We start from the raw sequence: 25,502 nt of genomic DNA, 5'->3' as shown, positions 1-25,502 counted from the left end.
GTTGCCTATGCAACTGAACCTTTTGATGGGCAATGGCTATCTCTTTCGACCACCTATATACATGCATGTTTGGGTTGACAGGGCGTGCATGTGCCTTCAGTGTGCAGGTGGGTGTAAGCCACTTACAGAGACCTCTGCGGGTCCAGCTAGCATTACCTACTGAGACTAAGAGACTTTACACTGCGAAATATAAATTTACAATTTTCATAAGTTGAGATTGCCTTAAAAACTATTTTGGCCTTTGGTCACACATGGGGGCCTGTTCATTGAGATTCGCATTCTGTACTCCAGTCTTGATCCAGGGTGTGCTGGAGTAAGATGCATCAGAAATGTACTCTACTTTTGCAGCATAAATTCTGAGTGTGTTCTGGCCCCGCCCTCTTGTCAAGATGACATAAGCTAACGTAAAAAAAACGCCCAAAGGAGCAAAATGAGAAAAAACTGTGCAAAAATATAGTGATATTTCAACCAATTTTACAAAAGATTTCTTGCACGAACTGATGAAGTGGACCCTTGTTTTTTGTTTTTCTCCTTGACCCTTTTATTGTTCTGGCCTGTCTAGTGACCACAGTATAGTATAGCGGGTAACAATGAAATGATGAGAGATCTGTTTTCCATTCGTCTTCTTCTATGTAACCTTTCATTATGGTCTCAGTTGAACAGGAGATGGATGTATGTAACAGTGACTGTACACTATTCTATTCAGCCAGGCCTATACAAGAGGGCACGTGAAATATGCCAGCGCTGGAACCCTTTTATTCAAGAAAAGAAAAAAGATGAGAAGGTCCACTTATTGGTGAGTAGATGATGCCTGTGCAGTTTCCTGCATGTTCTTCCTTGTGCCGATGAAGTGATCTTATTGTTTCTTCATCTCTCATTCCTTGTAATGACTTTTCTGCCGGATACTGAGACTCAACAAACTGTTCTTGGCATAGACTGGAGTGCTATGCCATAAAAGATTTTTTGGGTGTGTACTAATTGTTTCTACATGATGCTTCAGGTAGCAGAGAATATGTGTAGTAATGTATGTGCGATCATATTTACTTATTTTATTTATACAGTCCTATATACAGTACAGACCAAAAGTTTGGACACACCTTCTCATTTAAAGATTTTTCTGTATTTTCATGACTATGAAAATTGTACATTCACACTGAAGACATCAAAACTATGAATTAACACATGTGCAATTATATACTTAACAAAAAAGTGTGAAACAACTGAAAATATGTCTGAAAATCTAGGTTCTTCAAAGTAGCCACCTTTTGCTTTGATGACTGCTTTGCACACTCTTGGCATTCTCTTGATGAGCTTCAAGAGGTAGTCACCGGAAATGGTTTTCACTTCACTGGTGTGCCCTGTCAGGTTTAATAAGTGGGATTTCTTGCCTTATAAATGGGGTTGGGACCATCAGTTGTGTTGTGCAGAAATCTGGTGGATACACAGCTGATACTCCTACTGAATAGACTGTTAGAATTTGTATTATGGCAAGAAAAAAGCAGCTAAGTAAAGAAAAACGAGTGGCCATCATTACTTTAAGAAATGAAGGTCAGTCAGTGCGAAAAATTGGGAAAACTTTGAAAGTGTCCCCAAGTGCAGATGCAAAAACCATCAAGCGCGACAAAGAAACTGGCTCACATGAGGACCGCCCCAGGAAAGGAAGACCAAGAGTCACCTCTGCTTCTGAGGATAAATTTATCCAAGTCACCAGCCTCAGAAATCGCAGGTTAACAGCAGCTCAGATTAGAGACCAGGTCAATGCCACACAGAGTTCTAGCAGCAGACACATCTCTTTAACAACTGTTAAGAGGAGACTTTATGCAGCAGGCCTTCATGGTAAAATAGCTGCTAGGAAACCACTGCTAAGGACAGGCAACAAGCAGAAAAGACTTGTTTGGGCTAAAGAACACAAGGAATGGACATTAGACCAGTGGAAATCTGTGCTTTGGTCTGATGAGTCCAAATTTGAGATCTTTGGTTCCAACCACCGTGTCTTTGTGCGACGCAGAAAAGGTGAACGGATGGACTCTACATGCCTGGTTCCCACTGTGAAGCATGGAGGAGGAGGTGTGATGGTGTGGGGGGTTCTTTGCTGGTGACACTGTTGGGGATATATTCAAAATTGAAGGCATACTGAACCAGCATTGCTACCACAGCATCTTGCAGCGGCATGCTATTCCATCCGGATTGCATTTAGTTGGACCATCATTTATTTATCAACAGGACAATGACCCCAAACCCACCTCCAGGCTTTGTAAGGGCTATTTGACCAAGAAGGAGAGTGATGGGGTGCTACGCCAGATGACCTGGCCTCCACACCAGACCTGAACCCAATCGAGCTGGTTTGGGGTGAGCTGGACCGCAGAGTGAAGGCAAAAGGACCAACAAGTGCTTAGCATCTCTGGGAACTCCTTCAAGATTGTTGGAAGACCATTTCCGGTGACTACCTCTTGAAGCTCATCAAGAGAATGCCAAGAGTGTGCAAAGCAGTCATCAAAGCAAAAGGTGGCTACTTTGAACAACCTAGAATATAAGACATATTTTCAGTTGTTTCACACTTTTTTGTTAAGTATATAATTCCACATGTGTTAATTCATAGTTTTGATGCCTTCAGTGTGAATGTACAATTTTCATAGTCAAGAAAATACAGAAAAATCTTTAAATGAGAAGGTGTGTCCAAACTTTTGGTCTGTACTGTATATCACACACAATAAATTCTGATATGGCTTAGGTGTATGTAGGAAGCTCATTGAGGCCTCCAGTCTTAGCAGTTTACATAACGAAAGAGCTGAATAATTAAACCTTTTTCACAAATTCTGGTTTGTCAGTTTAGTAAGGTTAGACTAAAAGGACACTGATCAGATGATTTATTGGCTTAGGTCCTGTTGACATCTCAATTTGAACATATGTCAGAGGTATATAATGGGAAGACTTCCCAGCCTATACTCTACTGCTGTTGGAAGGCTGCAATATCCTATTGTGTATAAGAATACATTGCTCTGAAGTTCCATATTTAAAAAAACATGTACCACACAGGCTGTTGTGTAGGAAAGAGTAATAGACCAAGCTTTCCTATATAGTGAGAAATGGTATGCTGCACAGATGCCAAAAGGGCATGCGCCTACAGTGCGTTGGGTGCATAGATTTGTGATGGGACGTACACAGACGTGCACGCAGTTCATTTAAAGCTCTGGGTTCATGCCGCTTCATGAATCAGAAGTGTCTGACTCCAGCACATCTCTTCAACAAGATCGGCGTGATGAATCAGGCCCTCAGTCTTGTCATTTGAAAAAGGAGCAAATGTCTCCGAAACGCGTTGCATTAAACTTTAACAAATAACGCACGAGTGGTGCACTGCGCCCTTGGATGTCTCCCTCTATTTATTGAAAGATATATCGAATCCACTGTTCGGTGCAGCGCTGCTGCCAACAAGCTGACAGGATAAAGGACACCAGGCAGCACCCCATTAATTTAATAGTGTTGTACCTTTCCTTGTTGTGACTATCGTTGCACAAATGTGAGCATTCACAATCTACTTAAAGGGGTTGTCCACTACTTGGACGGACTACCCCTTCTCATACCCAATACTTGGCCCCGATAAAATAAAAAAGCCTATACCCCCCTCCCGTGTCGGCGTCGTTCCCACAGTGTTGGCACTCTCTCTCCCCGGGGTGCTTGTGCGGTCTTGTGACACATGACGCCGGCACCCACTCAGCGCTGGGTCACTGTCTCCACCTTTGTACGAATTGAACATGTAGAGGAAGTCCGAGATCAGTCGCAGCCCGGACCTCCTCTTCATGTTCAATTCGAAAGGAGGCAGGGCAAGTGACGCCAACGCTGATTGGGCGCCAGGGTCACGTGTCACAACAACCGCATGGGAGCCTCGGGGAGAGCGAGTGCTGACAACACAGGAACGGCGCCGGCACAGGAGGGGAGTATAGGATTTTTTACTTTATCAGTGCCTAGTGTGGGGTATGAGAAGGAGTTGTCTAAGTAGTGGACAACCTCTTTAACAATTTTTATTGATATAACATATATACCCCATCGGTGCCTTTTTTGTGTCCCAAATACAGCTCCCCAGCTGTTAACTGTGCTCCGTTTTCTTATTAGACACTTTGGATGAATCTGCCCCAATGTGTACGCTGACATTTATTCATCCCCCCCCATATCAGACCCTGAAATGTTTCTGGACTTTAAATCACTTTGGAATTGAGAAGGATATAGAAATGATAGGAAAATACTGTTAGTTTACATTTAAGCTAGACACACAGGTTAGGCTGATTTCCGCCCGATCTGCAGGCCTTAGTAGAGCGAGTGTCAAGACGTTTCTTTATGAATGGCATCATTGAGAAATGACAGGCAGAGTAACACCCTGGCAGTAAATCGTCTGCTGCACCTTGGCGCTAATCGTGCTTGCAGAAGCTGGTGTTGATGGCTTAGGTTTGTGGGATGGAGTTGACTGTGGCCACTGTTGTTGGATCCGTACATTTCTGAGCTCTGCTTTGCTCTTGAAAGTCTCTTGGCCTGTGATATAATGCTCATTTAATATGTGTAAGCAAACATTAATCGCATGCTTGGCACCCGCAGATGTCTCCGCTGGTAGCCCACCAACGATCTTTACTGTTCGCTAAGTACAATGTTGTGTTTCTTTGTGCGTCTATCTTGATTGTAGCCATATTTACCAATACCATGTCCAGAGACAAATGCACAACAGGATGCAGCAGGCGCCATGACAAAGGACAAAGGGGGCAGCACAGCTGCAAAATACTAATAAAACAACCACTTACTAACCCACCAAGCATCCCTGGGGTAACTGCCCAGTATTCAGAATGCACACAGGCTTTCATAGGGAGCCATTCACACCATTACGTGAGATGCATCTCAGCACAGGAACATTTTTTTAATACTTCCAATTATGGTATTTATTTTTATTCCAAAATCTGTTGATTAAAATGTACTTTATTCGCAACCCCTTTTAAATAGAGCAGAGTTTTGTTACAAAAAACGCAGCAGAAAAACCACTGCATTTACAGTATATGTGTACACGGCATAAAATCTGAAACACATATGAGCTACATTTAAGATAGACCCACAAAGAAATACAACATTATATTGTCATGTCAGGGGACGACCCCTTTAACTGACCACGCGGATGGAGAATTTAATAAAAACTGCGCACTGTGAATCTAAAGAGGCTGTTTAACTGTGTTTTTGTGTTGTTTTTTTTATTATAGGCCTCTATGGGGAGCCTAAAAAATGCATTTAAAAACACCGTTTCATTTTTTAAGTGCAAGATAATAATCAGAGAAGATGAGATTGTTATTGGCTATTTTGGCTCAGACACTTGCAGAAAAAAAACAGAAAAAAACCCAGCATTTACACTACATGTGAACGCCGCATAAGGCTTCATTGAGATGTCAGTTTTGCACGTACATGCTCTACCTGTGCTTTTCTCAGAACACATACCCATTATTGGCTATGGTGCTATTCACATGGACGTGCTTTTTTGCAGACAGTGTGCTGGTGAAATTCAAGGAGGCATGTCCGTTTCTGAGTGGAGTCATGGATCAAAATTACCTATACAAGTCTATGGGTCTGTGAAAATCATTGAGGGAACACGTATTCATCAGGAAAGGAGAGGGGAATATTTGTCATTTATTTATTTCATCTGTGAAAATCGCTGGTGAAACACTGACTGTAAAAACGAACACACGGATCAGACACGGATGACAATCGGATCCAAAACACTGATGACACTTGGACTACTTCTTGCTGACCTGAAAAATCACTGACATCTCAATAAGTCTATAATGGGCTTAAAGAGTAACTGTTGTTTTAATTTTTATTTAAGAAATCAATTGTACACTTGAAAATAAGTAACCTTGTAATATATCTTATCAGAAATCTGCTTCTTTCTCTGCCAGAATTGATCAGTCATAAAAATTCTCACTTCTCAGGTAAAATCTGTATTCAGCGAAGACAGACTTTCCCATTACTGAGATAGGAGATGGCATAGTTCTTTTGGTTGACTGTAGACAAAGTCCATCATGTTCAATCCATAACCTAACATATGAATTCAGAGGAAGGAAAAACCCCATGAGGTGGAGGCTAATTGCCCCATATTAGGGGAAAAATTCCTTCCAGACGCCACATACGGCAATAAGACTAGTTCACAGCATCAACATCCCATAACCTGTAATGTTAGATTTTTCAAGAAAGGTGTCCAGGTCCTCCTTGAACTTTTATAGTGAATCAATCATTACAACATCATATGTTAGAAAATTCCATTATCTCACTGCTCTTACAGTAAAGAATCCCCTCCTGTGATTATGATTAAATCCAGTAACTTAATTGTGCACACACCAGCAATATTAGAGATATACAATGTTACAGTTGGACTTTTTTGGTTTTCAAAGTAGCACTGTAGTTTTGGTATATATACTGTAATGCTAATTTACCAGCTTTATTTTAGATGTGCATAGGTCCACTCTTTTCTCCAGTAATGATCGGTGTGCCAGTCCTGTGATGTTAACTATAACCTGTAACCATATAAAGAGACACAGACACAATGTAGCGAGCCACCACTCAGTTAAAGGAGCAGAAATTCTTTACTCCATATTTATTCCAACAATGTTAAAATTCTAAAAACACTTCTCTCAATACATAAAACTAAAGTAAAAAAAAGTGTTTGCCAACATGTATTTGTGAAAAAGTAAAATATTTCACTCACAGCCTTTCTCAAGTACCTCTTCAAGTTTTGTATTTTTCCACTAATGGATGCTGGCAAACCATTTTTTTCTTCGGTTTGATAGTCTGGAAGGGGAACCCAGACTGTTTGGTCATGATTTGCTTACCTAACACTACTCATTGTAAGAGATGAAGACATTGGAGAAAAAAGCATTGTATCGCGGGCGCTGCCAAGAAGAGTAGCTCCCGCTCTTCTTGGCAGCACCTGGGGTACGCCACGTCTCTTCAGTTTCTTCCTCACCACACTGTGGGTCAGCGGCCTGAGCAGCAGTCTTCCATTGTGCCTCATTGTTTTCTACAGAGTTGTGCAGGTCACATCTTACCCAGGTGAGTGGTGATATCCACTATCTATTTGTCATTGCGGTATCACACATGGACTGTCTCTCTCTTTTCTTTCTCATTGTAAGAGTTGGCAGGGAGAAACTTATCACCAGCAGAAGACAGGATCAAGCTGAATCAGATAAAATACTATAAGGATCAGCAGTATGCATCAGTAGGATAGCAGTTGTCTCTTATTTATAACTGGCTGCAATTAAAGCAGAGCAACTGCACTGTGATGATGATCCACCCCTCTGCAAAGCCAAAGGCATTATGGGGAGAGAGGCATTTGCATTAGGGAAGTGTACAACATAGAAATAACACATCAATTAAAGAGGTATACATGAAGCATACACATGAGCCTCTACTTTTTTTTTTAATAGCCTATGGTGCACTTAACAGGCAAAAATAGTGCTGAAATGCTACTTTTAGATTGTCAATTGGGATTAAAACGCATAGCTCATGTTTTACAGTAGCGCAATTAATGCTCCCAAAATTAAAGTTAATGATATTGTATAAACGATCCTGTTCTGAAATGCAGTACACTATGGGCTTGATTCATTAGCGCTGGCATTTCGTATGTCAGTCTTAATGGTGGGCTTGCAGTTCTAAGATGTGCCACATTCATCTATAGGAGCATCTTATCAGTGGCTTAGAAGTGTTACTCCAGTCAGGGACTGGAGGAACAGTTCTGGCATAAGTGATGCCATAACTTTGGATTTTTCGGGTGACCTTCACCACGCCCGACCTGCCCTAGGACTGTTTACCTTGGCATAGCTGGTTGAAACGGCAAAAGTTGCCCATTTTTTGCACAGCTTTATGTTGCACAAAAATGTTGCAACATTTCCAGCTATTTTACGCTAGACTTCTGGTGAAAACTCCTTCGTGACTTGGGCCCTATGTCCAGAGAGTACGGATACAGTATCATTTGCTAGTGAAGACAGCCTATGTTAGCAGTTTATAGCGATTACTTAAATTGTACCTAAATCCTTTTTTCTTTGAGAGTGTGATGGTATTCGTATAGGTACCGTGCTTGTTCTTTAGTCTTTGCATTCATTCTGGTATTGGATACCATTGAGTTTTTAGCTTTACTAGTTGATGCCTCAGATTATGCGCAGGGGTTGGTAGAGCGTGATCTGGATAGAAATGCTATGATGGACGTCACAGAAATGTAATGAGTTAAAAAAGGCCTAATGGTTTTAATGTTACCGCCGTGAGGGCACAGCCCAGCATTGGCTTAAGACGGCCAGTGAAGATAGCATTGAATGATTGCCCAAATGGCTGGAATTGTAATTGATGAATCAGTCAATCATAAATAGACCTGCGGTTGTAGCTGTATGTTTCCATGGGATACATTCATATAGAAGGGTTAACTATCTTCTCTTTTTCTCCTTTCCACCCTTTTAGGACATTGGGTTCCGACTGGACAGCCTGCGGGCGATCCTGCTGCAGGAAGTCCTGATCCAGGAGGATGTGGAGCTGATTGAGTTGCTTGACCCTGGAATCCTGTCTGCTGGCCAGACCCAGAATCAGCAGAAGCGGCATCTTCCATCCCTGGCCTCCCTAGCAACCCCTAATATTTGGTACAGTCCAGAAAGTGATTCCAATGAATTCAAACCAATGTCTTTTACATCGTCATATTAGAGAAGGGGGACTATATCATTCAGGAAAAGTGGCTCAACCAATATATTTTCTGGATCAATTCCCAGGGTCTTCTTGATCTCTACCCTGCAGTGATTTAATGGGGACCTTCTACTGTTCAGAGGATGAAAATCTGTCCTAGCCACGTGATGGCAACACAATAGAAGTACAGCTGTCAGATCTGTGTCCTCCCGTGTGACCCACACGCTATGCACGCCACCAGGGCCGATATGCATCCACTGGAAAATCAACAATTAAGGTTCCTTTAGAAGAAGCAGAGAACTTGAGAAAACCTAAGGAGTTGAAACAGAAATTATATAAATGTATTTGCTGACATTGTAATAACCCTTTACTTCCCAGTTGTGTCATTTTAGTTAGTGTTATAATGGTGTAAGAGACAAGGGTATGAAAATGACAAGAAGCATGTTACGCTTCTGTACATTACAGAATTAACTGTGGTTCTAGTTTGGCCAGGATTCATTATCACCTGGCTTATAAAGGGCAATTCTCATCGTGTAATATATTTAACATTGCAAAGTGTTTGTAAAAACAACCAACATTGCAATTTACTTGTTGCTAAAAAATCCTCAGCGTTCTCAAGAATGGAGGGATTTTTTATTTTTATTGTTTAATGCTAGGTTACTGCTCCAGTCTACCAGCAGTGAACACACATGTACAAGTGCTTACAAGCTCTATAACGTAAAGCTTGGAAGCGCTGCTCTGAAGCTGCCCGATGTATTGCTTACTGCCAGGTTGCTGCTGCAGTCTACCAGCAGTGACCGCACATGTACAAGTGCTTACAAGCAATATAGCATAGAGCTTGTAAGTGCTGCTCTGAAGCTGCCCGATGTATTACTTACTGCCAGGTTACTGCTGCAGTCTACCAGCAGTGAACGAACATGTACAAGTGCTTACAAGATCTATAACATAGAGCTTGTAAGCACTGTTCTGAAGCTGCCTGAATGCTGGAGCATACTGTTAGCCCCCAATACTGACCAGCTTCAGTGCAGCTGTGCTCCAATGCTCCAGAGATGCTTGCAGTATCAGAGAGCACACAGTTTTACCAGTTGATCAACTTTTTAAAGTGCATCTTTATCTTGTCCAATTCTCTGCACAGAGATCCTTTGTCCTCTGCAGAGCTGCCAGTACAAGTCGCTTTCTGCCCTACTTGCTATATCTAGTGGCCGCTCTACAATGCAGATAAGCCGCTGAACAGAGAATGACTGAAAACGTGTGACCAGTAGCAGGGATCTGATATAATGGTGGGGCAACCCCTTTAAATGGAATGTGACTAAGATGCAATACCATACATAACCTGTGAACAGTTTATGGTGCTGTTTATGGAAGAAAGAAGCCATCTTTTTCTCATCCTGTGCAAACCCTGAAGATGGATCTATACACATTACTCTTACACTGTAACGCTGTGCGGTTATTATTTACATGGGCATGTAGTGTGCACATCTGAATGTGATGGGCTGTTTTCCTTACATTTTTAGGGAGCTGTCTGTAGTGTTTGCTTTTCTTAGTGCCATGGCTGCCCTGAAATCTTGGCACTTTCCGTCCCTGTTCATCTGGGGGCCCAGCCTTCTTTTCTTTGCCATCTTTGCCGTCCAGCGTGTTCTGAGAACATGGGGCGCTGCCAGGCTGCAGGTCAAACTCAGAAGATACTGTGACCAACTGGAAATGACTGTAGCAAATAGCCGAGCCTTCACCAACCTGGTGCGAAAATCTCTGCGCCTGATCCAGGAAACAGAAGTCATCTCTCGAGGGTTCACCCTGTAAGTGTTTTCTGTTCATTACTTACTAGTTCTATGTGCCATGTGGTCTCATACAGATGTGTAGGACGTACACTATATAAAGGCTTTATGTGAAAGTCAGAGTAAATATCATTATCATTAATGGGATCCCAGGTACATAACTCAGGAGGTGGCAGTAAAAAAAATCACAAAATGTATTATTATTTATCTTAATTGCTTATATATTTCCTGTAACACTGGCATTCTGCAGATAAAAAATTCTGTGGATATCTTTGTAATATATCTACTTTATTTTATGCTGTTTTCACTGATTTTGGGTGGCTAAGTAAGATCACATGCTGTTAGCCCTTTAAAGGGAATCTGTCACCAAGTTTTTGCTACCTCATCTGAGAGCAGCATAATATAGGAAAAAATACCCTGATTTCCAACAATGTATCACTTTGTGTCACAACTCCTGCACCCAGTAAACTATCAGAGTTTTTAGATGTAGCAGAGCTCAAAAGCTAACCCTGCCCACACCAAAGCTATTGACAGTGAGCTACTTATGACAGGAAGGGGCGTGGTCGGTCTAACAAGCGCATGAGACCTAGTCCTGACAGTAATAATCTCCTGATGATAAAACCTTCACATACAGCCAAAAAAAATTACACATCGTTGAAATCTGTATCTAAGCCCCTACTTCCTGCTGTCTGCTGTCTTCAGATTACATAGCAAAAACCTGCTGACAGATTCCCTGTAAGACTGTTACACAATATGTTCCCAAGGTTTTGGGGGTTTTTTACACTCTTTTCTGAAATAGCAGTAAAAATGCAGCATTTTTGCTGCAATTTAGGAAATTTGCTTACAAAAAAACCCCACAAATAAATCATGTGAGCATAAAAAGGTTATTGTCAGCACTCCGGGTGGATGGTGCTGTTCAGTGGTAGGATGAATATCCAGGCAATACTTAGTTGGGTTGAAGAAAATTTGATTGACCTCAGTGTGCGGTCAGCCTTCCACTGAGCGTCTACCACACTTCACTTCCACTGAGCGTCTACCACACTTCACCTAACTGGCCGTGATCAAGGTCCGGGAGGACTGAAACATTGGTTATATTGTAAAGTGTGGTCCCCTTGAAAATTGACATGCTGACAGATCAATAACATTTTCTTAACTGCAACTAAGGAGTGCTGTGGTTTTTCGTAAGTTATGCATCATGAGAACATGGTTTCAAGGAGTTATTCTGTTAGGGCAACCCCTTTTCATATGCATTTCACAGAGGAGGGTGCTCTATTAACTGTAAAGAGAACACCCCAGCCTCCCGATGTGGAGAATTGTGCTAGTACAACAATACAAGTGACACCTGATTTTTGGTAATCCATTGTGCCAGCTCTGAGAATTTAAGCTTTGAAGCCACTTCCAATAAAGCCTTGCAATGTATGGGGCATTTGGTGTGGCTATCCTACTTATTGATTACAGTTGGCATCAAAAGATTATTAAAGTGAATTTGTCAGCAGGCTTGTCCTATGTCCTCTAAGAGCAGCTTGTTGTTGGGGTTGAGACCCTGATTCCATGGATGTGTCACTTATTCGGCTCTGCGTTGTTGTTTCAATGAAATCAGTGTTTTATCAGCATGAGATTCAATACAGGACTAGGTGTCTCGTGCCTCTTAGTCAACTGCTTTATGTAGCCACACCTCCAACACTGATTAGCAGCTTCCAGTCAATGTACAGTGTACACAGAAAGCTGCCAATCACTGGTTTGGGTGGGCTATTCAAGGTTTAGCATGGTATCCATTGATGGATCTGCATCAGAAAAATAAGTGATTGTATCAAAATAGCACGATGCAGACCAGCAAGTAGTAAATCGCTGGAATTGGGGACTTGGCCTTTACATAATTTGGTGTCAGAATGCATTGCAAAAACCTGGTGACAGATTCCATTTTAAACTAGTAAAATGTGAAAATGAAGATAAATGAAGAGACGTTACTGAGAATTCAGATTAGTCATTTTTGTTGTCTACAGAGCCAAAACTCGAGAGCTTTACTTTCACTTTTCCTAATTTACTATGACCAGTCTCGTATCAACACAAATGTGGTTCTCTGTGCTGAATCATGGCTCTCTTACCAGATATGATATGGAGGATAAAGTTTAAAGGGATTGTGCAGTCCCCTTTATAAAAAAAAAAAAAAAAAACATTTACTTGCCCACCCCCCCAGCGATATTCCAGCAATACTGACTCTGCTGGGGTTTGCATGACTTTGTAATATCATATGAGCCCTGCAGTCAGTCAGCGGCTGCTATGGGGCTGCTGTGCTTCTTCTTCTCTCTGATGAATGTCTTACAAACAGAAGAAGAGTGCAGCTGCCCAATAGTGTCCGCTGATTGGCTGCAGGGCTTGCGTATCATAACAATGTTACACAAGCAACAGTGCCGCAGTAGGTGAGCTGTTGTCATTTAAATTACAGGTAGTAGACAACCCCTTTAATAAATCTGCCTGTTTATCTCCGTTTTGTTAACACATATTATAATTTCTGATCTGGATATGTCTGCATTATCTGAACTCTGTAATGTAAAATGATTTCACCAGTGTTCTCCTTGTTGTTCATCATTTACCATTAGTTTTATCACTTGCGTAATGCGATTTTGAAGATCAGTGTCCTTAAATACGCGCTGTGCACTTTTTTGTTAGACCATTACTTCATATAAGTGGAGGGAAAAGGTGTTAAATGTACATTACTCCTATCACATGTACTGCTCGCTTATCTATTGTGAAGAATAGCCTTTTTATAATTCTACCGAAAAACTATTCACATTTTAGCTGCAGTAATGATGTTAAGACGCCTGATGGAAGTGTTACAATTTACCAGTGTTTTAGTATTTTTTCTTTTAATTATGAAAGAATTTGCTTTCATGACTCGCATTGTATTCCTTATATCTAAAGTTCTTCCATTGTCTGTGTTGAACGTGTATTGTATGTGGCGTTTGTGGTTTGGGACATCTGTACAGATGTATCACATTTTACTTTTCAAGTTTGCTTGACAGGGTCAGTGCTGCTTGCCCATATGATAAGGTTGGACAACAAGCCAGCCAGCAACTCCTCGGCCTGCGCAAAGCTGTCTACAAGACCGTCAGAACTAGCTTTCGAGTCTCAAGGCTAGCAACGTTGTACATGCTGAAAAGATATCCTTTTCTTAGGTGGTAGAGAGCCTCATAAAAAGGACTGTGTTCTTTAGTATGCGGGTAAATATGTTATTACGCTTGGAAACCTACAACTTGTGATAAATATGTAATTTTGTACATGGTGTAAATGCCTCTATTGTCCTGAATCTGCCTTTGTTTTTTATTCCTGCGCCTCTTCATTTACTAAATATGGCCCCATTTTCTTTGTATATAAATCTAGTCTTATTATCCAAGTGGGTGTGGTCCTCAGCTCTTCTGTATGGGAGTCGTCATGAGGACTTCACCCACTTGGTAACAAAACTAGATTTACATTCAGGGAAGAATGTAAAATGTCCCACTTGGAACCAGGGCTGTGGAGTCTGAGTCAGAGTCGTGGAGTCGGTATAAAATGGAGCGACTCCGACTCCTAAAATATATAATAAATTGGGTACAGTAGTTCAATGCAGTTTGTGGGGAATATTTTTTCATAAGAATTTGGGAAAGTTATGAAATGTCCTATAAATGTCAGTCCTATTCCTGATCTAAGGGTCTAGAGTTTTAGCTGAGATGAATCTGTGCTACAGTAAATTTATCACTTAAACATGAGCCATGTATGAGGGAGTCGGAGTCGTGGAGTCATGGAAATTGAGGAGTCGGAGTCAGAGGTGTGGATTACCAACTCCACAGCCCTGCTTGGAACAAAACAAAACCAAATCCTGATTCAAGAGAACAGTGGCATTTACAACAAGTAAAATATATATATAAAATATATATATATATATATATATATATATATATATATATATATATATATATATATATATATATATATATATATATATATATATATATATATATATATATATATATATATATATATATATATATATATATTTTTTTTTTTAGCAAGAGCCATTTATTCCTGAAACTAAATAACTACAGTTACTTTTTGCCTGGAAAGAGTTGCCCATTCATGTGTACGGTGACATATTAATTTCCTACGTGTTTTACATGAAGTCAGTTCTTGCTCCATTAGTGTTCTTATTTATGGACCCTAGGGTGATATAATATGTTCACACACAATATATTCTCCATGGGGAAAGCTGGACAGATCATACTAACGGAGAAGCTGCACAGCTGTCAGGTGCTTTGCCGTGGTGCTGTATTCCAACTCTTTCCCATCTGGCAGTGTACAATATATATACGGGGCACCAGATGCTGTGTATGAATGGGTGGGAAGAGATCATATACAGAAAACTGATCCGTGGCATGGGGCTCGCATATTCACAATTGCACTTCTGTATCACTATAAAGACCGGGCCAAACAACCATTTCGCTCTCATTCGAGAAAATCGGTCCAATTATGCTAATCACTCTGGTCAGAGTTTGATCAGGATGTGATCCGAATTTCTCCACCTTTTCTATATTGTTAGTTTGTGAAACTCGGACTGCACTCAAATGTAATTCAAGTGCCGTCCAATTTTTTCCACAAATCCATACAGTGAAATGGGCGAGTGCTATCCAATGATCAGAGGCAACTCGTGTGTGCTGCGATTTTATTTCTCGGACATGTGCACAGCCCCATAGAATAACATGGGGACGAGTGCTAGCCAACAAATAGCACTCGTTTGCTTTTTATGGTCCTGTGCACAAGTCATTGGTGTTTGAGGAATTGGTACTAGAGGGAACTGTATTTATTTGGCGAACTGAAAAATATATAGCTAATTGTAACCTTTACTGCTAACATAAGTACAGAATTCACAGAACTCACTATTCTGCAGCCAGTTATCCCAATTTTGAGGAAGATGCTTCTTTACATGAACTCCTAAGATAATGAAGTCAAGGTGTAACAGATTGACCTTACATGTGATGCAACGAAAGATAAACGACATGACGAGTCTTTCTGGAATGGTATGACAGTTTTCCTTAAGGACAAGGATGCTGTAATCTGTGATTAAACTACTAGAGGTATAATGGCTGACTTTCTGCTGGTGTCAGCTGGTCACCTACAGACCTTGGCCCTGCTGTACCCACTGCTCTTCTCCACTGATGGAAAGCTTCATGTTATCAGACTATGGGAAAGTCCACCTTTTGCTTTTATCCTTGTATTAACCTTGTTAATAACTTGTTTTAGTTTTTCTTAACTCTGTTCAAACTTATCCCTTAAACTCGGAGATAGACAATGTGACTAACTACATCTGCGTTGTTCCCTTGAAAGACCTGGGTCTGGGATTAAGTGAAGAGCAGGTTTCTGAGGAGGAAGCCCATAATCTCACAGATGGTTTCAGCCTCCCTGCCTTGAAGGTAAGCATTATTATGAACTTACTTGTGCTTTTCTGGAATGACTAAGTGGTTTCTTTGGGTTAAAGTTTCCCCAAAGTAAGACTCTATATATACTACAGTTGCCAGTATAAAAATGTCTGATCATTGAAAATTGTGGTTCCTCTTCCATAGTTTTTCAATTTTATATAACTGAAGTTTAATGCACCTTGAATCCGCTTTCTAATATCCTTTGTGGTTTATTGTAAGACCTCTATACTTAAAGGAAACCGGTCACCCACAAAAAATGCTATTTACCTGCAGGTATGGGGGTAATCTGCTGTTAAATATTGTTTTAAATCCTGCCTAGCTGGTTTACTGGAGAAACTGAAAAAAATAAGTTTTATTCTCCCTGCAGCTGCTTGTTTCTAGTCATCCGGGCGGTGCAGGGAACGGGTAGTCACCACTCACTACACACTGAGTGCAGCTGTAGTCACTTCATGATTAAGGATCGCTCTATGTCTCAAACGTGGTGTTTTTTGAATTTATGAAGTTTTATATCCAAACATCAGCACCTTTGTTTCCTTTGTCAGCTTTGATTGACCGCCTCCTCTGTGCAGACACACACCGCACACGTATGCTGCTGAGCAAGCTGTCAGTCAAAGTGCAGGGAATGATTACAGTGCTGTCACTGTATAGTGAGAGGTGACTTTAACAGCTCCCTGCACATCCCCAATGATTAGAAGCGAGTGGAGAATAGAACGTCATTTTCTCCCTGTAGCTGCTGCTTGGTTTAAAGGGAACCTGTCAGGTCCTCCATGCTCTCCAACCCAGCTGCATTCACCTATGTATGAGTAAATTCCCTGCTTAATCAGCCCTGTATAATGTTATTCACTTATTCCCTGTTTAAAAAAAAAGTATTTATAACTTCAGATTTTCCTAAGCTAACTAGGCCTTTGACTAGTTGATGGGGCGCTAGTTTCACCAGACTAGTCGGCCCTCTTTGTATGTTATCATACCCCTATAGGTGTGATAACATTATTTGCAAGAGCCGGCGTCATCGCCAGCTCCCAGCAAATCTCGCACATGTGCGCAGCTCTATTCGGCAGCGTCCTTGAGCCCCCAAAGCCGGGTGTACGCTTCCCTGCTTCAGAGGCACACTGCATGTGACCGGAAGTACAGAAGACGGCTCACGTATATATTCATTGACATGTCCGATTTTGATCCAAGTGTTGGATAAAAATTGGCAATTCAAGATTGTGGGTCCCTGGGAATACATTTGATCGTACATGGATGACATATGAGTGCAATCCAATTTTCACAGACTGACCGAATGGAGAAGGCGGAGAAACTTTTTTTTTTTTCTCTCTCCACCTCCGAGTAAAACTGATCCCACTCTGATCAAACTCTGATCAGAAAAATCTGACCTTTTTTCTCAGTTGGAGAGCAGATTCGTGTGCACCTAACCATAGGTTACATGTTACCATCTATTGAAAGCAAAAATGACACTTCTCAGTGAGGTCCTGTCAGTTCTCCTAACTTGCCTTTTTTTATACAGTATATGCCTTTATTCCCCATTAAATTACCACTCTGGGTCAAACTTACTCATAGCTGTTTTGTGCCATTCCTCTGTTACTTCTCCTAAATACATTTTAAAGGAACCTGTCACCACATTTGACCTATGTAAACTATTAATATGGACATACAGGTTATAGACTGCTGGAAACAGTCCTACCTGTATGTCTTATATCAGATGTCTTGTTGTGGATAAATCATATTTTATAATTTTATGTAATGATCTCTTCCAGGTTATGGGGAGGATGTTGTCTGGAAGATAACTCTGCTTCCAGAGATTATTTTACATGAAGGGGGAGATACCAGTGAGAGACAAGTAACTAACACCGAACAATAGAAATTAACTTTATCTCCTTACAAACACATTTTTTGCAGCTCTCTGAGCTCTGCTGTATTAGAACCCTGTCTTCTTGTGAGATTGAAGCTGAGAGGATCCTGCAGATGTGTTAGGTATAATCACACACAGCTCTGCAGTGAGATCAGGAGATCAGAGAGCGGCCATCACACATCACACTGGTGACCCCCCTCATGTAAAATAATCTCTGGAGGCAGTTATCTTCCAGATAGTGTCATCCCCAGAGCCTGGAAGAGGTCATTTATATAAAGTGATAAAAGAAGATTTCTCAACAAGGCATCTGATATGAGGCAGACAGGTAGGACTTTTTTCAGCAGTCTATAACTTGTATGCCCATATTAATAGTTTACATAGGTCAAATGTGGTGACAGGTTCCCTTTAATAAAATAACTTGGTGTTGCCATTCCCCTTGCGAAAGGGGTGTGTTTCTACATAGAGCTGTTGATTGGGTAGTGCAGTCTCTGTAGGGACACACCCCCAACTAGTAACAGCCTCCAGTTCATTCATACATTTCTAGGAGGAATAACAGAGGGACGCAGAGTTCTAAGAAGAGAGGCTCCAGTATTGTTTAATTGGGACTCCTGTTATTTACTAAATCAGACCTGTACATCGAGGTGAGCAAATAAATGAATGGAAACTTCCAGGAAACACTGTAACAAATGTATCTTATTGATAAATCCCGTAAATAAGTGAACCTAGACTTTGCAGAGTAGAAGTGTTTTGCTGTCTCCAAACATGATGTGTCCAGAGCCTAAATGCTTTGCTGCACCGGTCTGTATTGGCAGGTTCTCTTCCAGCTTTGGATAGGGCAGAGTTCGGAGTTCTTTCGACGCCTGGCATTATTGCTTTCTCCCGAGAATGCATGTAACGGTCCACTTACCGGCACAGAGATGCTCCCACACTACGTCTGGTGTGATGTGGCACAGGATCTACCTCATACGCAAGCTGCCTGCTTAGCAGAACTGAGGCGCAGCTATGAATTTTACCGTTACTTTGAAACACAGCACCAGTCTGGCTCCGATCGCTCAACACGGAAGAAGAGGGAGACCGGAGAGCTGAACAGCCTTCATGGAGCTGTCCGCAGTCTGCAACTCCACCTGAAGGCACTACTCAATGAGTAAGTCTTTAACGGCAAGCACGTAAAAGGGGATTCTAGTTACAACAAGACCTAAATGCTAGATCGGTGGGGGTCCAACTGCCCAGGACACGAAACAAGAGACTGGTGTCCGGCAGTCCTATAGACTGCACATAGGCAGTGCACATCGCCACCGCCACTCTATTCACAGGGTTCATTGGCAATCATTGGGGATCTCCAAAGTCAAACCTTGGATGATCTAGTAGTTATCACCTATTCTATGGGGAAGGGAATGCTTAGTCTAAGGCCACATTCACACTATAAGTATTTGGTCATTATTTTACAGCAGTATTTGTAAGCCAAAACCAGGAGTGGAACAATCAGAGGAAAAGTATAATAGAAACACGTCACCACTTCTGTATTTATCACCCACTCCTGATTATAACTTACAAATACTGATGTAAAATACTGACCAAATACTGAACGTGGTCAAACTGGAATACTCCTTTAATAAAATACCACTGTATTAGCCTCCTGGTAGTATACTACAAGCAGAGTCAATAATCCACAGAAACTGGGTATCTATAGGGCAGGCTGGATGGCGGGGTACTGAGAGCACACCGCAGGAGTGTACAAGCTATATCCCATATTCTTCAAAATTAGCTTTCAAAGACTGAATCTTACTAGAGATTTTGAGCAATGTACCTACACTGCTTTTTTTTACCAATTTTATATAATCCTAGACACCGTAATAGACCCAACTCCAAATACTAGAATCTGTACAAGGCCTCATTCACACGTCCATGTTTAACAGTAAAGTGAAAAAATGGTTCTAGTATTGTCAGGGTTTTGGATCAGTGTGTCATCAGTGTAGGGTCCTTTTTTACCATCCGTGCAAGGTCTGTTTTTACCATCAGTGTGCCATCAGTGTATGGTGCGTTTTTACCATCAGTGTGCCATCAGTGTATGGTGCGTTTTTGCCATCAGTGTGTCATCAGTGTACGGTCCGTTTTTACCATCAGTGTGTCATCAGTGTATGATCCGTTTTTACCACCAGTGTGCCATCAGTGTACGGTCCGTTTTTACCATCAGTGTGTCATCAGTGTGCGGTCTGTTTTTACCATCAGTGTGTCATCAGTGTACGGTCTGTTTTTACCATCAGTGTGTCATCAGTGTATGGTGCGTTTTTACCATCCGTGTGTCATCAGTGTATGGTGCGTTTTTACCATCAGTGTACGATCCGTTTTTACCACCAGTGTGTCATCAGGGTATGGTGCGTTTTTACCATCAGTGTGTCATCAGGGTATGGTGCGTTTTTACCATCAGTGTTTGGTCAGTGTGTCTGTTTTTACCATCAGTGTGTCATCAGGGTATGGTGCGTTTTTACCATCAGTGTGTCATCAGGGTATGGTGCGTTTTTACCATCAGTGTGTCATCAGTGTATGGTGCGTTTTTACCACCAGTGTGTCATCAGTGTATGGTCCGTTTTTACCATCAGTGTGCCATCCGTGTACGGTCCTTTTTTACCATCAGTGTTTGGTCAGTGTGCCAGTTTTTACCATCAGTGTGTCTGTTTTTACCATCCGTGTGTCATCAGTGTATGGTGCGTTTTTACCATCCGTGTGTCATCAGTGTATGGTGCGTTTTTACCATCAGTGTGTCATCAGTGTATGATCCGTTTTTACCACCAGTGTGCCATCAGTGTATGGTCCGTTTTTACCATCAGTGTGCCATCCGTGTACGGTCCGTTTTTACCATCAGTGTTTGGTCAGTGTGTCTGTTTTTACCATCAGTGTGTCATCAGGGTATGGTGCGTTTTTACCATCAGTGTGTCATCAGGGTATGGTGCGTTTTTACCATCAGTGTTTGGTCAGTGTGTCTGTTTTTACCATCAGTGTGTCATCAGGGTATGGTGCGTTTTTACCATCAGTGTGTCATCAGGGTATGGTGCGTTTTTACCATCAGTGTTTGGTCAGTGTGTCTGTTTTTACCATCAGTGTGTCATCAGGGTATGGTGCGTTTTTACCATCAGTGTGTCATCAGGGTATGGTGCGTTTTTACCATCAGTGTGTCATCAGTGTATGGTGCGTTTTTACCACCAGTGTGTCATCAGTGTATGGTCCGTTTTTACCATCAGTGTGCCATCCGTGTACGGTCCTTTTTTACCATCAGTGTTTGGTCAGTGTGCCGGTTTTTACCATCAGTGTGTCTGTTTTTACCATCAGTGTGTCATCAGTGTATGGTGCGTTTTTACCATCCGTGTGTCATCAGTGTATGGTGCGTTTTTACCATCAGTGTGTCATCAGTGTATGATCCGTTTTTACCATCAGTGTACGATCCGTTTTTACCACCAGTGTGCCATCAGTGTATGGTCCGTTTTTACCATCAGTGTGCCATCCGTGTACGGTCCGTTTTTACCATCAGTGTTTGGTCAGTGTGCCGGTTTTTACCATCAGTGTGTCTGTTTTTACCATCAGTGTGTCATCAGGGTATGGTGCGTTTTTACCATCAGTGTGTCATCAGGGTATGGTGCGTTTTTACCATCAGTGTGTCATCAGGGTATGGTGCGTTTTTACCACCAGTGTGCCATCAGTGTATGGTCCGTTTTTACCATCAGTGTGCCATCCATGTACGGTCCGTTTTTACCATCAGTGTTTGGTCAGTGTGCCGGTTTTTACCATCAGTGTGTCTGTTTTTACCATCAGTGTGTCATCAGTGTATGGTGCGTTTTTACCATCAGTGTGTCATCAGTGTATGGTGCGTTTTTACCATCAGTGTGTCATCAGTGTACGGTGCGTTTTTACCATCAGTGTGTCATCAGTGTATGGTGCGTTTTTACCATCAGTGTGTCATCAGTGTATGGTGCGTTTTTACCATCAGTGTGTCATCAGTGTACGATCCGTTTTTACCATCAGTGTGTCATCAGTGTACGGTCCGTTTTTACCATCAGTGTGTCATCAGTGTATGGTGCGTTTTTACCATCAGTGTGTCATCAGTGTATGGTGCGTTTTTACCATCAGTGTGTCATCAGTGTACGATCCGTTTTTACCATCAGTGTACGATCCGTTTTTACCACCAGTGTGCCATCAGTGTATGGTCCGTTTTTACCATCAGTGTGCCATCCGTGTATGGTGCGTTTTTACCATCAGTGTATGGTGCGTTTTTACCATCAGTGTGTCATCGGTCTATGGTGCGTTTTTACCATCAGTGTGTCATCAGTCTATGGTCCGCTTTTACCATCAGTGTGTCATCAGTGTATGGTGCGTTTTTACCATCAGTGTGTCATCAGTCTATGGTCCGCTTTTACCATCAGTGTATGGTGCGTTTTTACCATCAGTGTGTCATCAGTGTACGGTGCGTTTTTACCATCAGTGTGTCATCAGTGTATGGTGCGTTTTTACCATCAGTGTGTCATCAGTGTATGGTGCGTTTTTACCATCAGTGTGTCATCCGTGTGTCCGTTTTTACCATCATTGTGTCATCTGTGTGTCCGTTTTTATCAGTGTGTCATCTGTGTCCGTTTTTGCCATCAGTGTGTCATCCGTGTGTCCGTTTTTACCATCAGTGTGTCATCCGTGTATCTGTTTTTTTCATCAGTGTGTCATCCGAGTGTCGATTTTTTCCATCAGTGTGTCATCAGTGTATGGTGCGTTTTTACCATCAGTGTGTCATCCGTGTGTCCGTTTTTACCATCAGTGTGTCATCCGTGTGTCCGTTTTTACCATCAGTGTGTCATCCGTGTGTCCGTTTTTACCATCAGTGTGTCATCTGTGTCCGTTTTTGCCATCAGTGTGTCATCCGTGTGTCCGTTTTTACCATCAGTGTGTCATCTGTGTCCGTTTTTTCCATCAGTGTGTCATCCGTGTGTCCGTTTTTACCATCAGTGTGTCATCAGTGTATCTGTTTTTTCCATCAGTGTGTCATCCGAGTGTCCATTTTTTCCATCAGTGTGTCATCAGTGTATCTGTTTTTACCATCAGTGTGACATCCATGTGCCTGTTTTTACCATCAGTGTGTCATCCGTGTGTCCGTTTTTACCATCAGTGTGTCATCCGTGTGTCCGGTTTTACCATCAGTGTGTCATCAGTGTATCTGTTTTTTCCATCAGTGTGTCGATTTTTTCCATCAGTGTGTCATCCGTGTGTCCGTTTTTACCATCAGTGTGTCATCCGTGTGTCCGTTTTTACCATCAGTGTGTCATCCGTGTATCTGTTTTTTCCATCAGTGTGTCATCCGTGTGTCCGTTTTTACCATCAGTGTGTCATCTGTGTCCGTTTTTGCCATCAGTGTGTCATCCGTGTGTCCGTTTTTACCATCAGTGTGTCATCTGTGTCCGTTTTTGCCATCAGTGTGTCATCCGTGTGTCCGTTTTTACCATCAGTGTGTCATCTGTGTCCGTTTTTGCCATCAGTGTGTCATCCGTGTGTCTGTTTTTACCATCAGTGTGTCATCCGTGTATCTGTTTTTTTCATCAGTGTGTCATCCGAGTGTCGATTTTTTCCATCAGTGTGTCATCAGTGTATGGTGCGTTTTTACCATCAGTGTGTCATCCGTGTGTCCGTTTTTACCATCAGTGTGTCATCCGTGTGTCCGTTTTTACCATCAGTGTGTCATCCGTGTGTCCGTTTTTACCATCAGTGTGTCCGTTTTTACCATCAGTGTGTCATCCGTGTGTCCGGTTTTACCATCAGTGTGTCATCAGTGTATCTGTTTTTTCCATCAGTGTGTCGATTTTTTTCCATCAGTGTGTCATCCGTGTGTCCGTTTTTACCATCAGTGTGTCATCCGTGTGTCCGTTTTTACCATCAGTGTGTCATCAGTGTCTGTTTTTTCCATCAGTGTGTCATCCGAGTGTCCATTTTTTCCATCAGTGTGTCATCAGTGTATCTGTTTTTACCATCAGTGTGACATCCATGTGCCTGTTTTTACCATCAGTGTGTCATCCGTGTGTCCGTTTTTACCATCAGTGTGTCATCCGTGTGTCCGGTTTTACCATCAGTGTGTCAGTGTATCTGTTTTTTCCATCAGTGTGTCGATTTTTTCCATCAGTGTGTCATCCGTGTGTCCGTTTTTACCATCAGTGTGTCATCCGTGTGTCCGTTTTTACCATCAGTGTGTCATCCGTGTATCTGTTTTTTCCATCAGTGTGTCATCCGTGTGTCCGTTTTTGCCATCAGTGTGTCATCCGTGTGTCCGTTTTTACCATCAGTGTGTCATCCGTGTGTCCGTTTTTACCATCAGTGTGTCATCCGTGTGTCCGTTTTTACCATCAGTGTGTCATCCGTGTGTCCGTTTTTATCAGTGTGTCATCTGTGTCCGTTTTTACCATCAGTGTGTCATCCGTGTGTCCGTTTTTACCATCAGTGTGTCATCCGTGTATCTGTTTTTACAATCAGTGTGTCATCCGAGTGTCCATTTTTTCCATCAGTGTGTCATCCGTGTGTCCGTTTTTGCCATCAGTGTGTCATCCGTGTGTCCGTTTTTACCATCAGTGTGTCATCCGTGTATCTGTTTTTTCCATCAGTGTGTCATCCGAGTGTCCATTTTTTCCATCAGTGTGTCATCCGTGTGTCCGTTTTTATCAGTGTATCATCTATGTCCGTTTTTGCCATCATTGTGTCATCCATGTGCTTGTTTTTACCATCAGTGTGTCATCCGTGTATCTGTTTTTTCCATCAGTGTGTCATCCGTGTGTCCGTTTTTACCATCAGTGTGTCATCTGTGTCCGTTTTTGCCATCAGTGTGTCATCCGTGTGTCCGTTTTTACCATCAGTGTGTCATCCGTGTGTCCGTTTTTACCATCAGTGTGTCATCCGTGTGTCCGTTTTTACCATCAGTGTGTCATCCGTGTGTCCGTTTTTATCAGTGTGTCATCTGTGTCCGTTTTTTCCATCAGTGTGTCATCCGTGTGTCCGTTTTTACCATCAGTGTGTCATCCGTGTATCTGTTTTTACAATCAGTGTGTCATCCGAGTGTCCATTTTTTCCATCAGTGTGTCATCCGTGTGTCCGTTTTTGCCATCAGTGTGTCATCCGTGTGTCCGTTTTTACCATCAGTGTGTCATCCGTGTATCTGTTTTTTCCATCAGTGTGTCATCCGAGTGTCCGTTTTTACCATCAGTGTGACATCCATGTGTCCTTTTTTACCATCAGTGTGTCATCCATGTGTCCTTTTTTACCATCAGTGTGTCGTCCGTGTGTCCGTTTTTACCATCAGTGTGTCATCCGTGTATCTGTTTTTTCCATCAGTGTGTCATCCGTGTATCTGTTTTTGCCATCAGTGTGTCATCCGTGTGTCCGTTTTTACCATCAGTGTGTCATCCGTGTATCTGTTTTTTCCATCAGTGTGTCGTCCGTGTGTCCGTTTTTACCATCAGTGTGTCATCAGTGTGTCTGTTTATACCATCAGTGTGTCATCCGTGTATCTGTTTTTTCCATCAGTGTGTCATCAGTGTTTTTCACTGCTGGATAAAGAAAGAAAGAAATGACAAAGCTTCTCCTATACTTTGCAATGTTAAACACGGACAGCAGAAGGATGGCATACGGGTGGCATCCGTGTGCAGCATGTGTTTTTCATGGACTTGTATTGGCCCTTTTCATCTGTGATACCGGAATAAAATGGATATGTCTCCATGA

General features: G+C 42.0%; 1 protein-coding gene across 3 annotated transcripts in view; it reads left to right on the top strand.

Moving 5' to 3' along the window:
- Positions 1-25,502, top strand: part of VEZT (vezatin, adherens junctions transmembrane protein) — an 89,114-nt gene that overhangs the window by 49,696 nt on the left and 13,916 nt on the right. Inside the window, exons 3-8 of one of the 3 annotated variants that reach the window (XM_073651680.1) lie at positions 711-796; positions 8,473-8,648; positions 10,203-10,484; positions 13,475-13,624; positions 15,760-15,907; positions 18,578-18,909. In XM_073651680.1, coding sequence (XP_073507781.1) covers positions 711-796; positions 8,473-8,648; positions 10,203-10,484; positions 13,475-13,624; positions 15,760-15,907; positions 18,578-18,909 — 1,174 coding nt within the window. Of the gene's footprint in view, positions 1-706; positions 797-8,472; positions 8,649-10,202; positions 10,485-13,474; positions 13,625-15,759; positions 15,908-18,577; positions 18,910-25,502 lie in introns of all 3 variants that reach the window. The other 2 variants (XM_073651679.1, XM_073651678.1) reach the window with 2 other exon arrangements.

Source organism: Phyllobates terribilis, unplaced genomic scaffold, assembly GCF_046119375.1.
Source record: "Phyllobates terribilis strain yellow unplaced genomic scaffold, ASM4611937v1 Scaffold_11__3_contigs__length_659146591, whole genome shotgun sequence".
Lineage (NCBI taxonomy): Eukaryota > Metazoa > Chordata > Amphibia > Anura > Dendrobatidae > Phyllobates > Phyllobates terribilis.
Note: the sequence above shows the minus strand (reverse complement) of the source record. Positions and strands in the feature narration are given on the sequence as shown.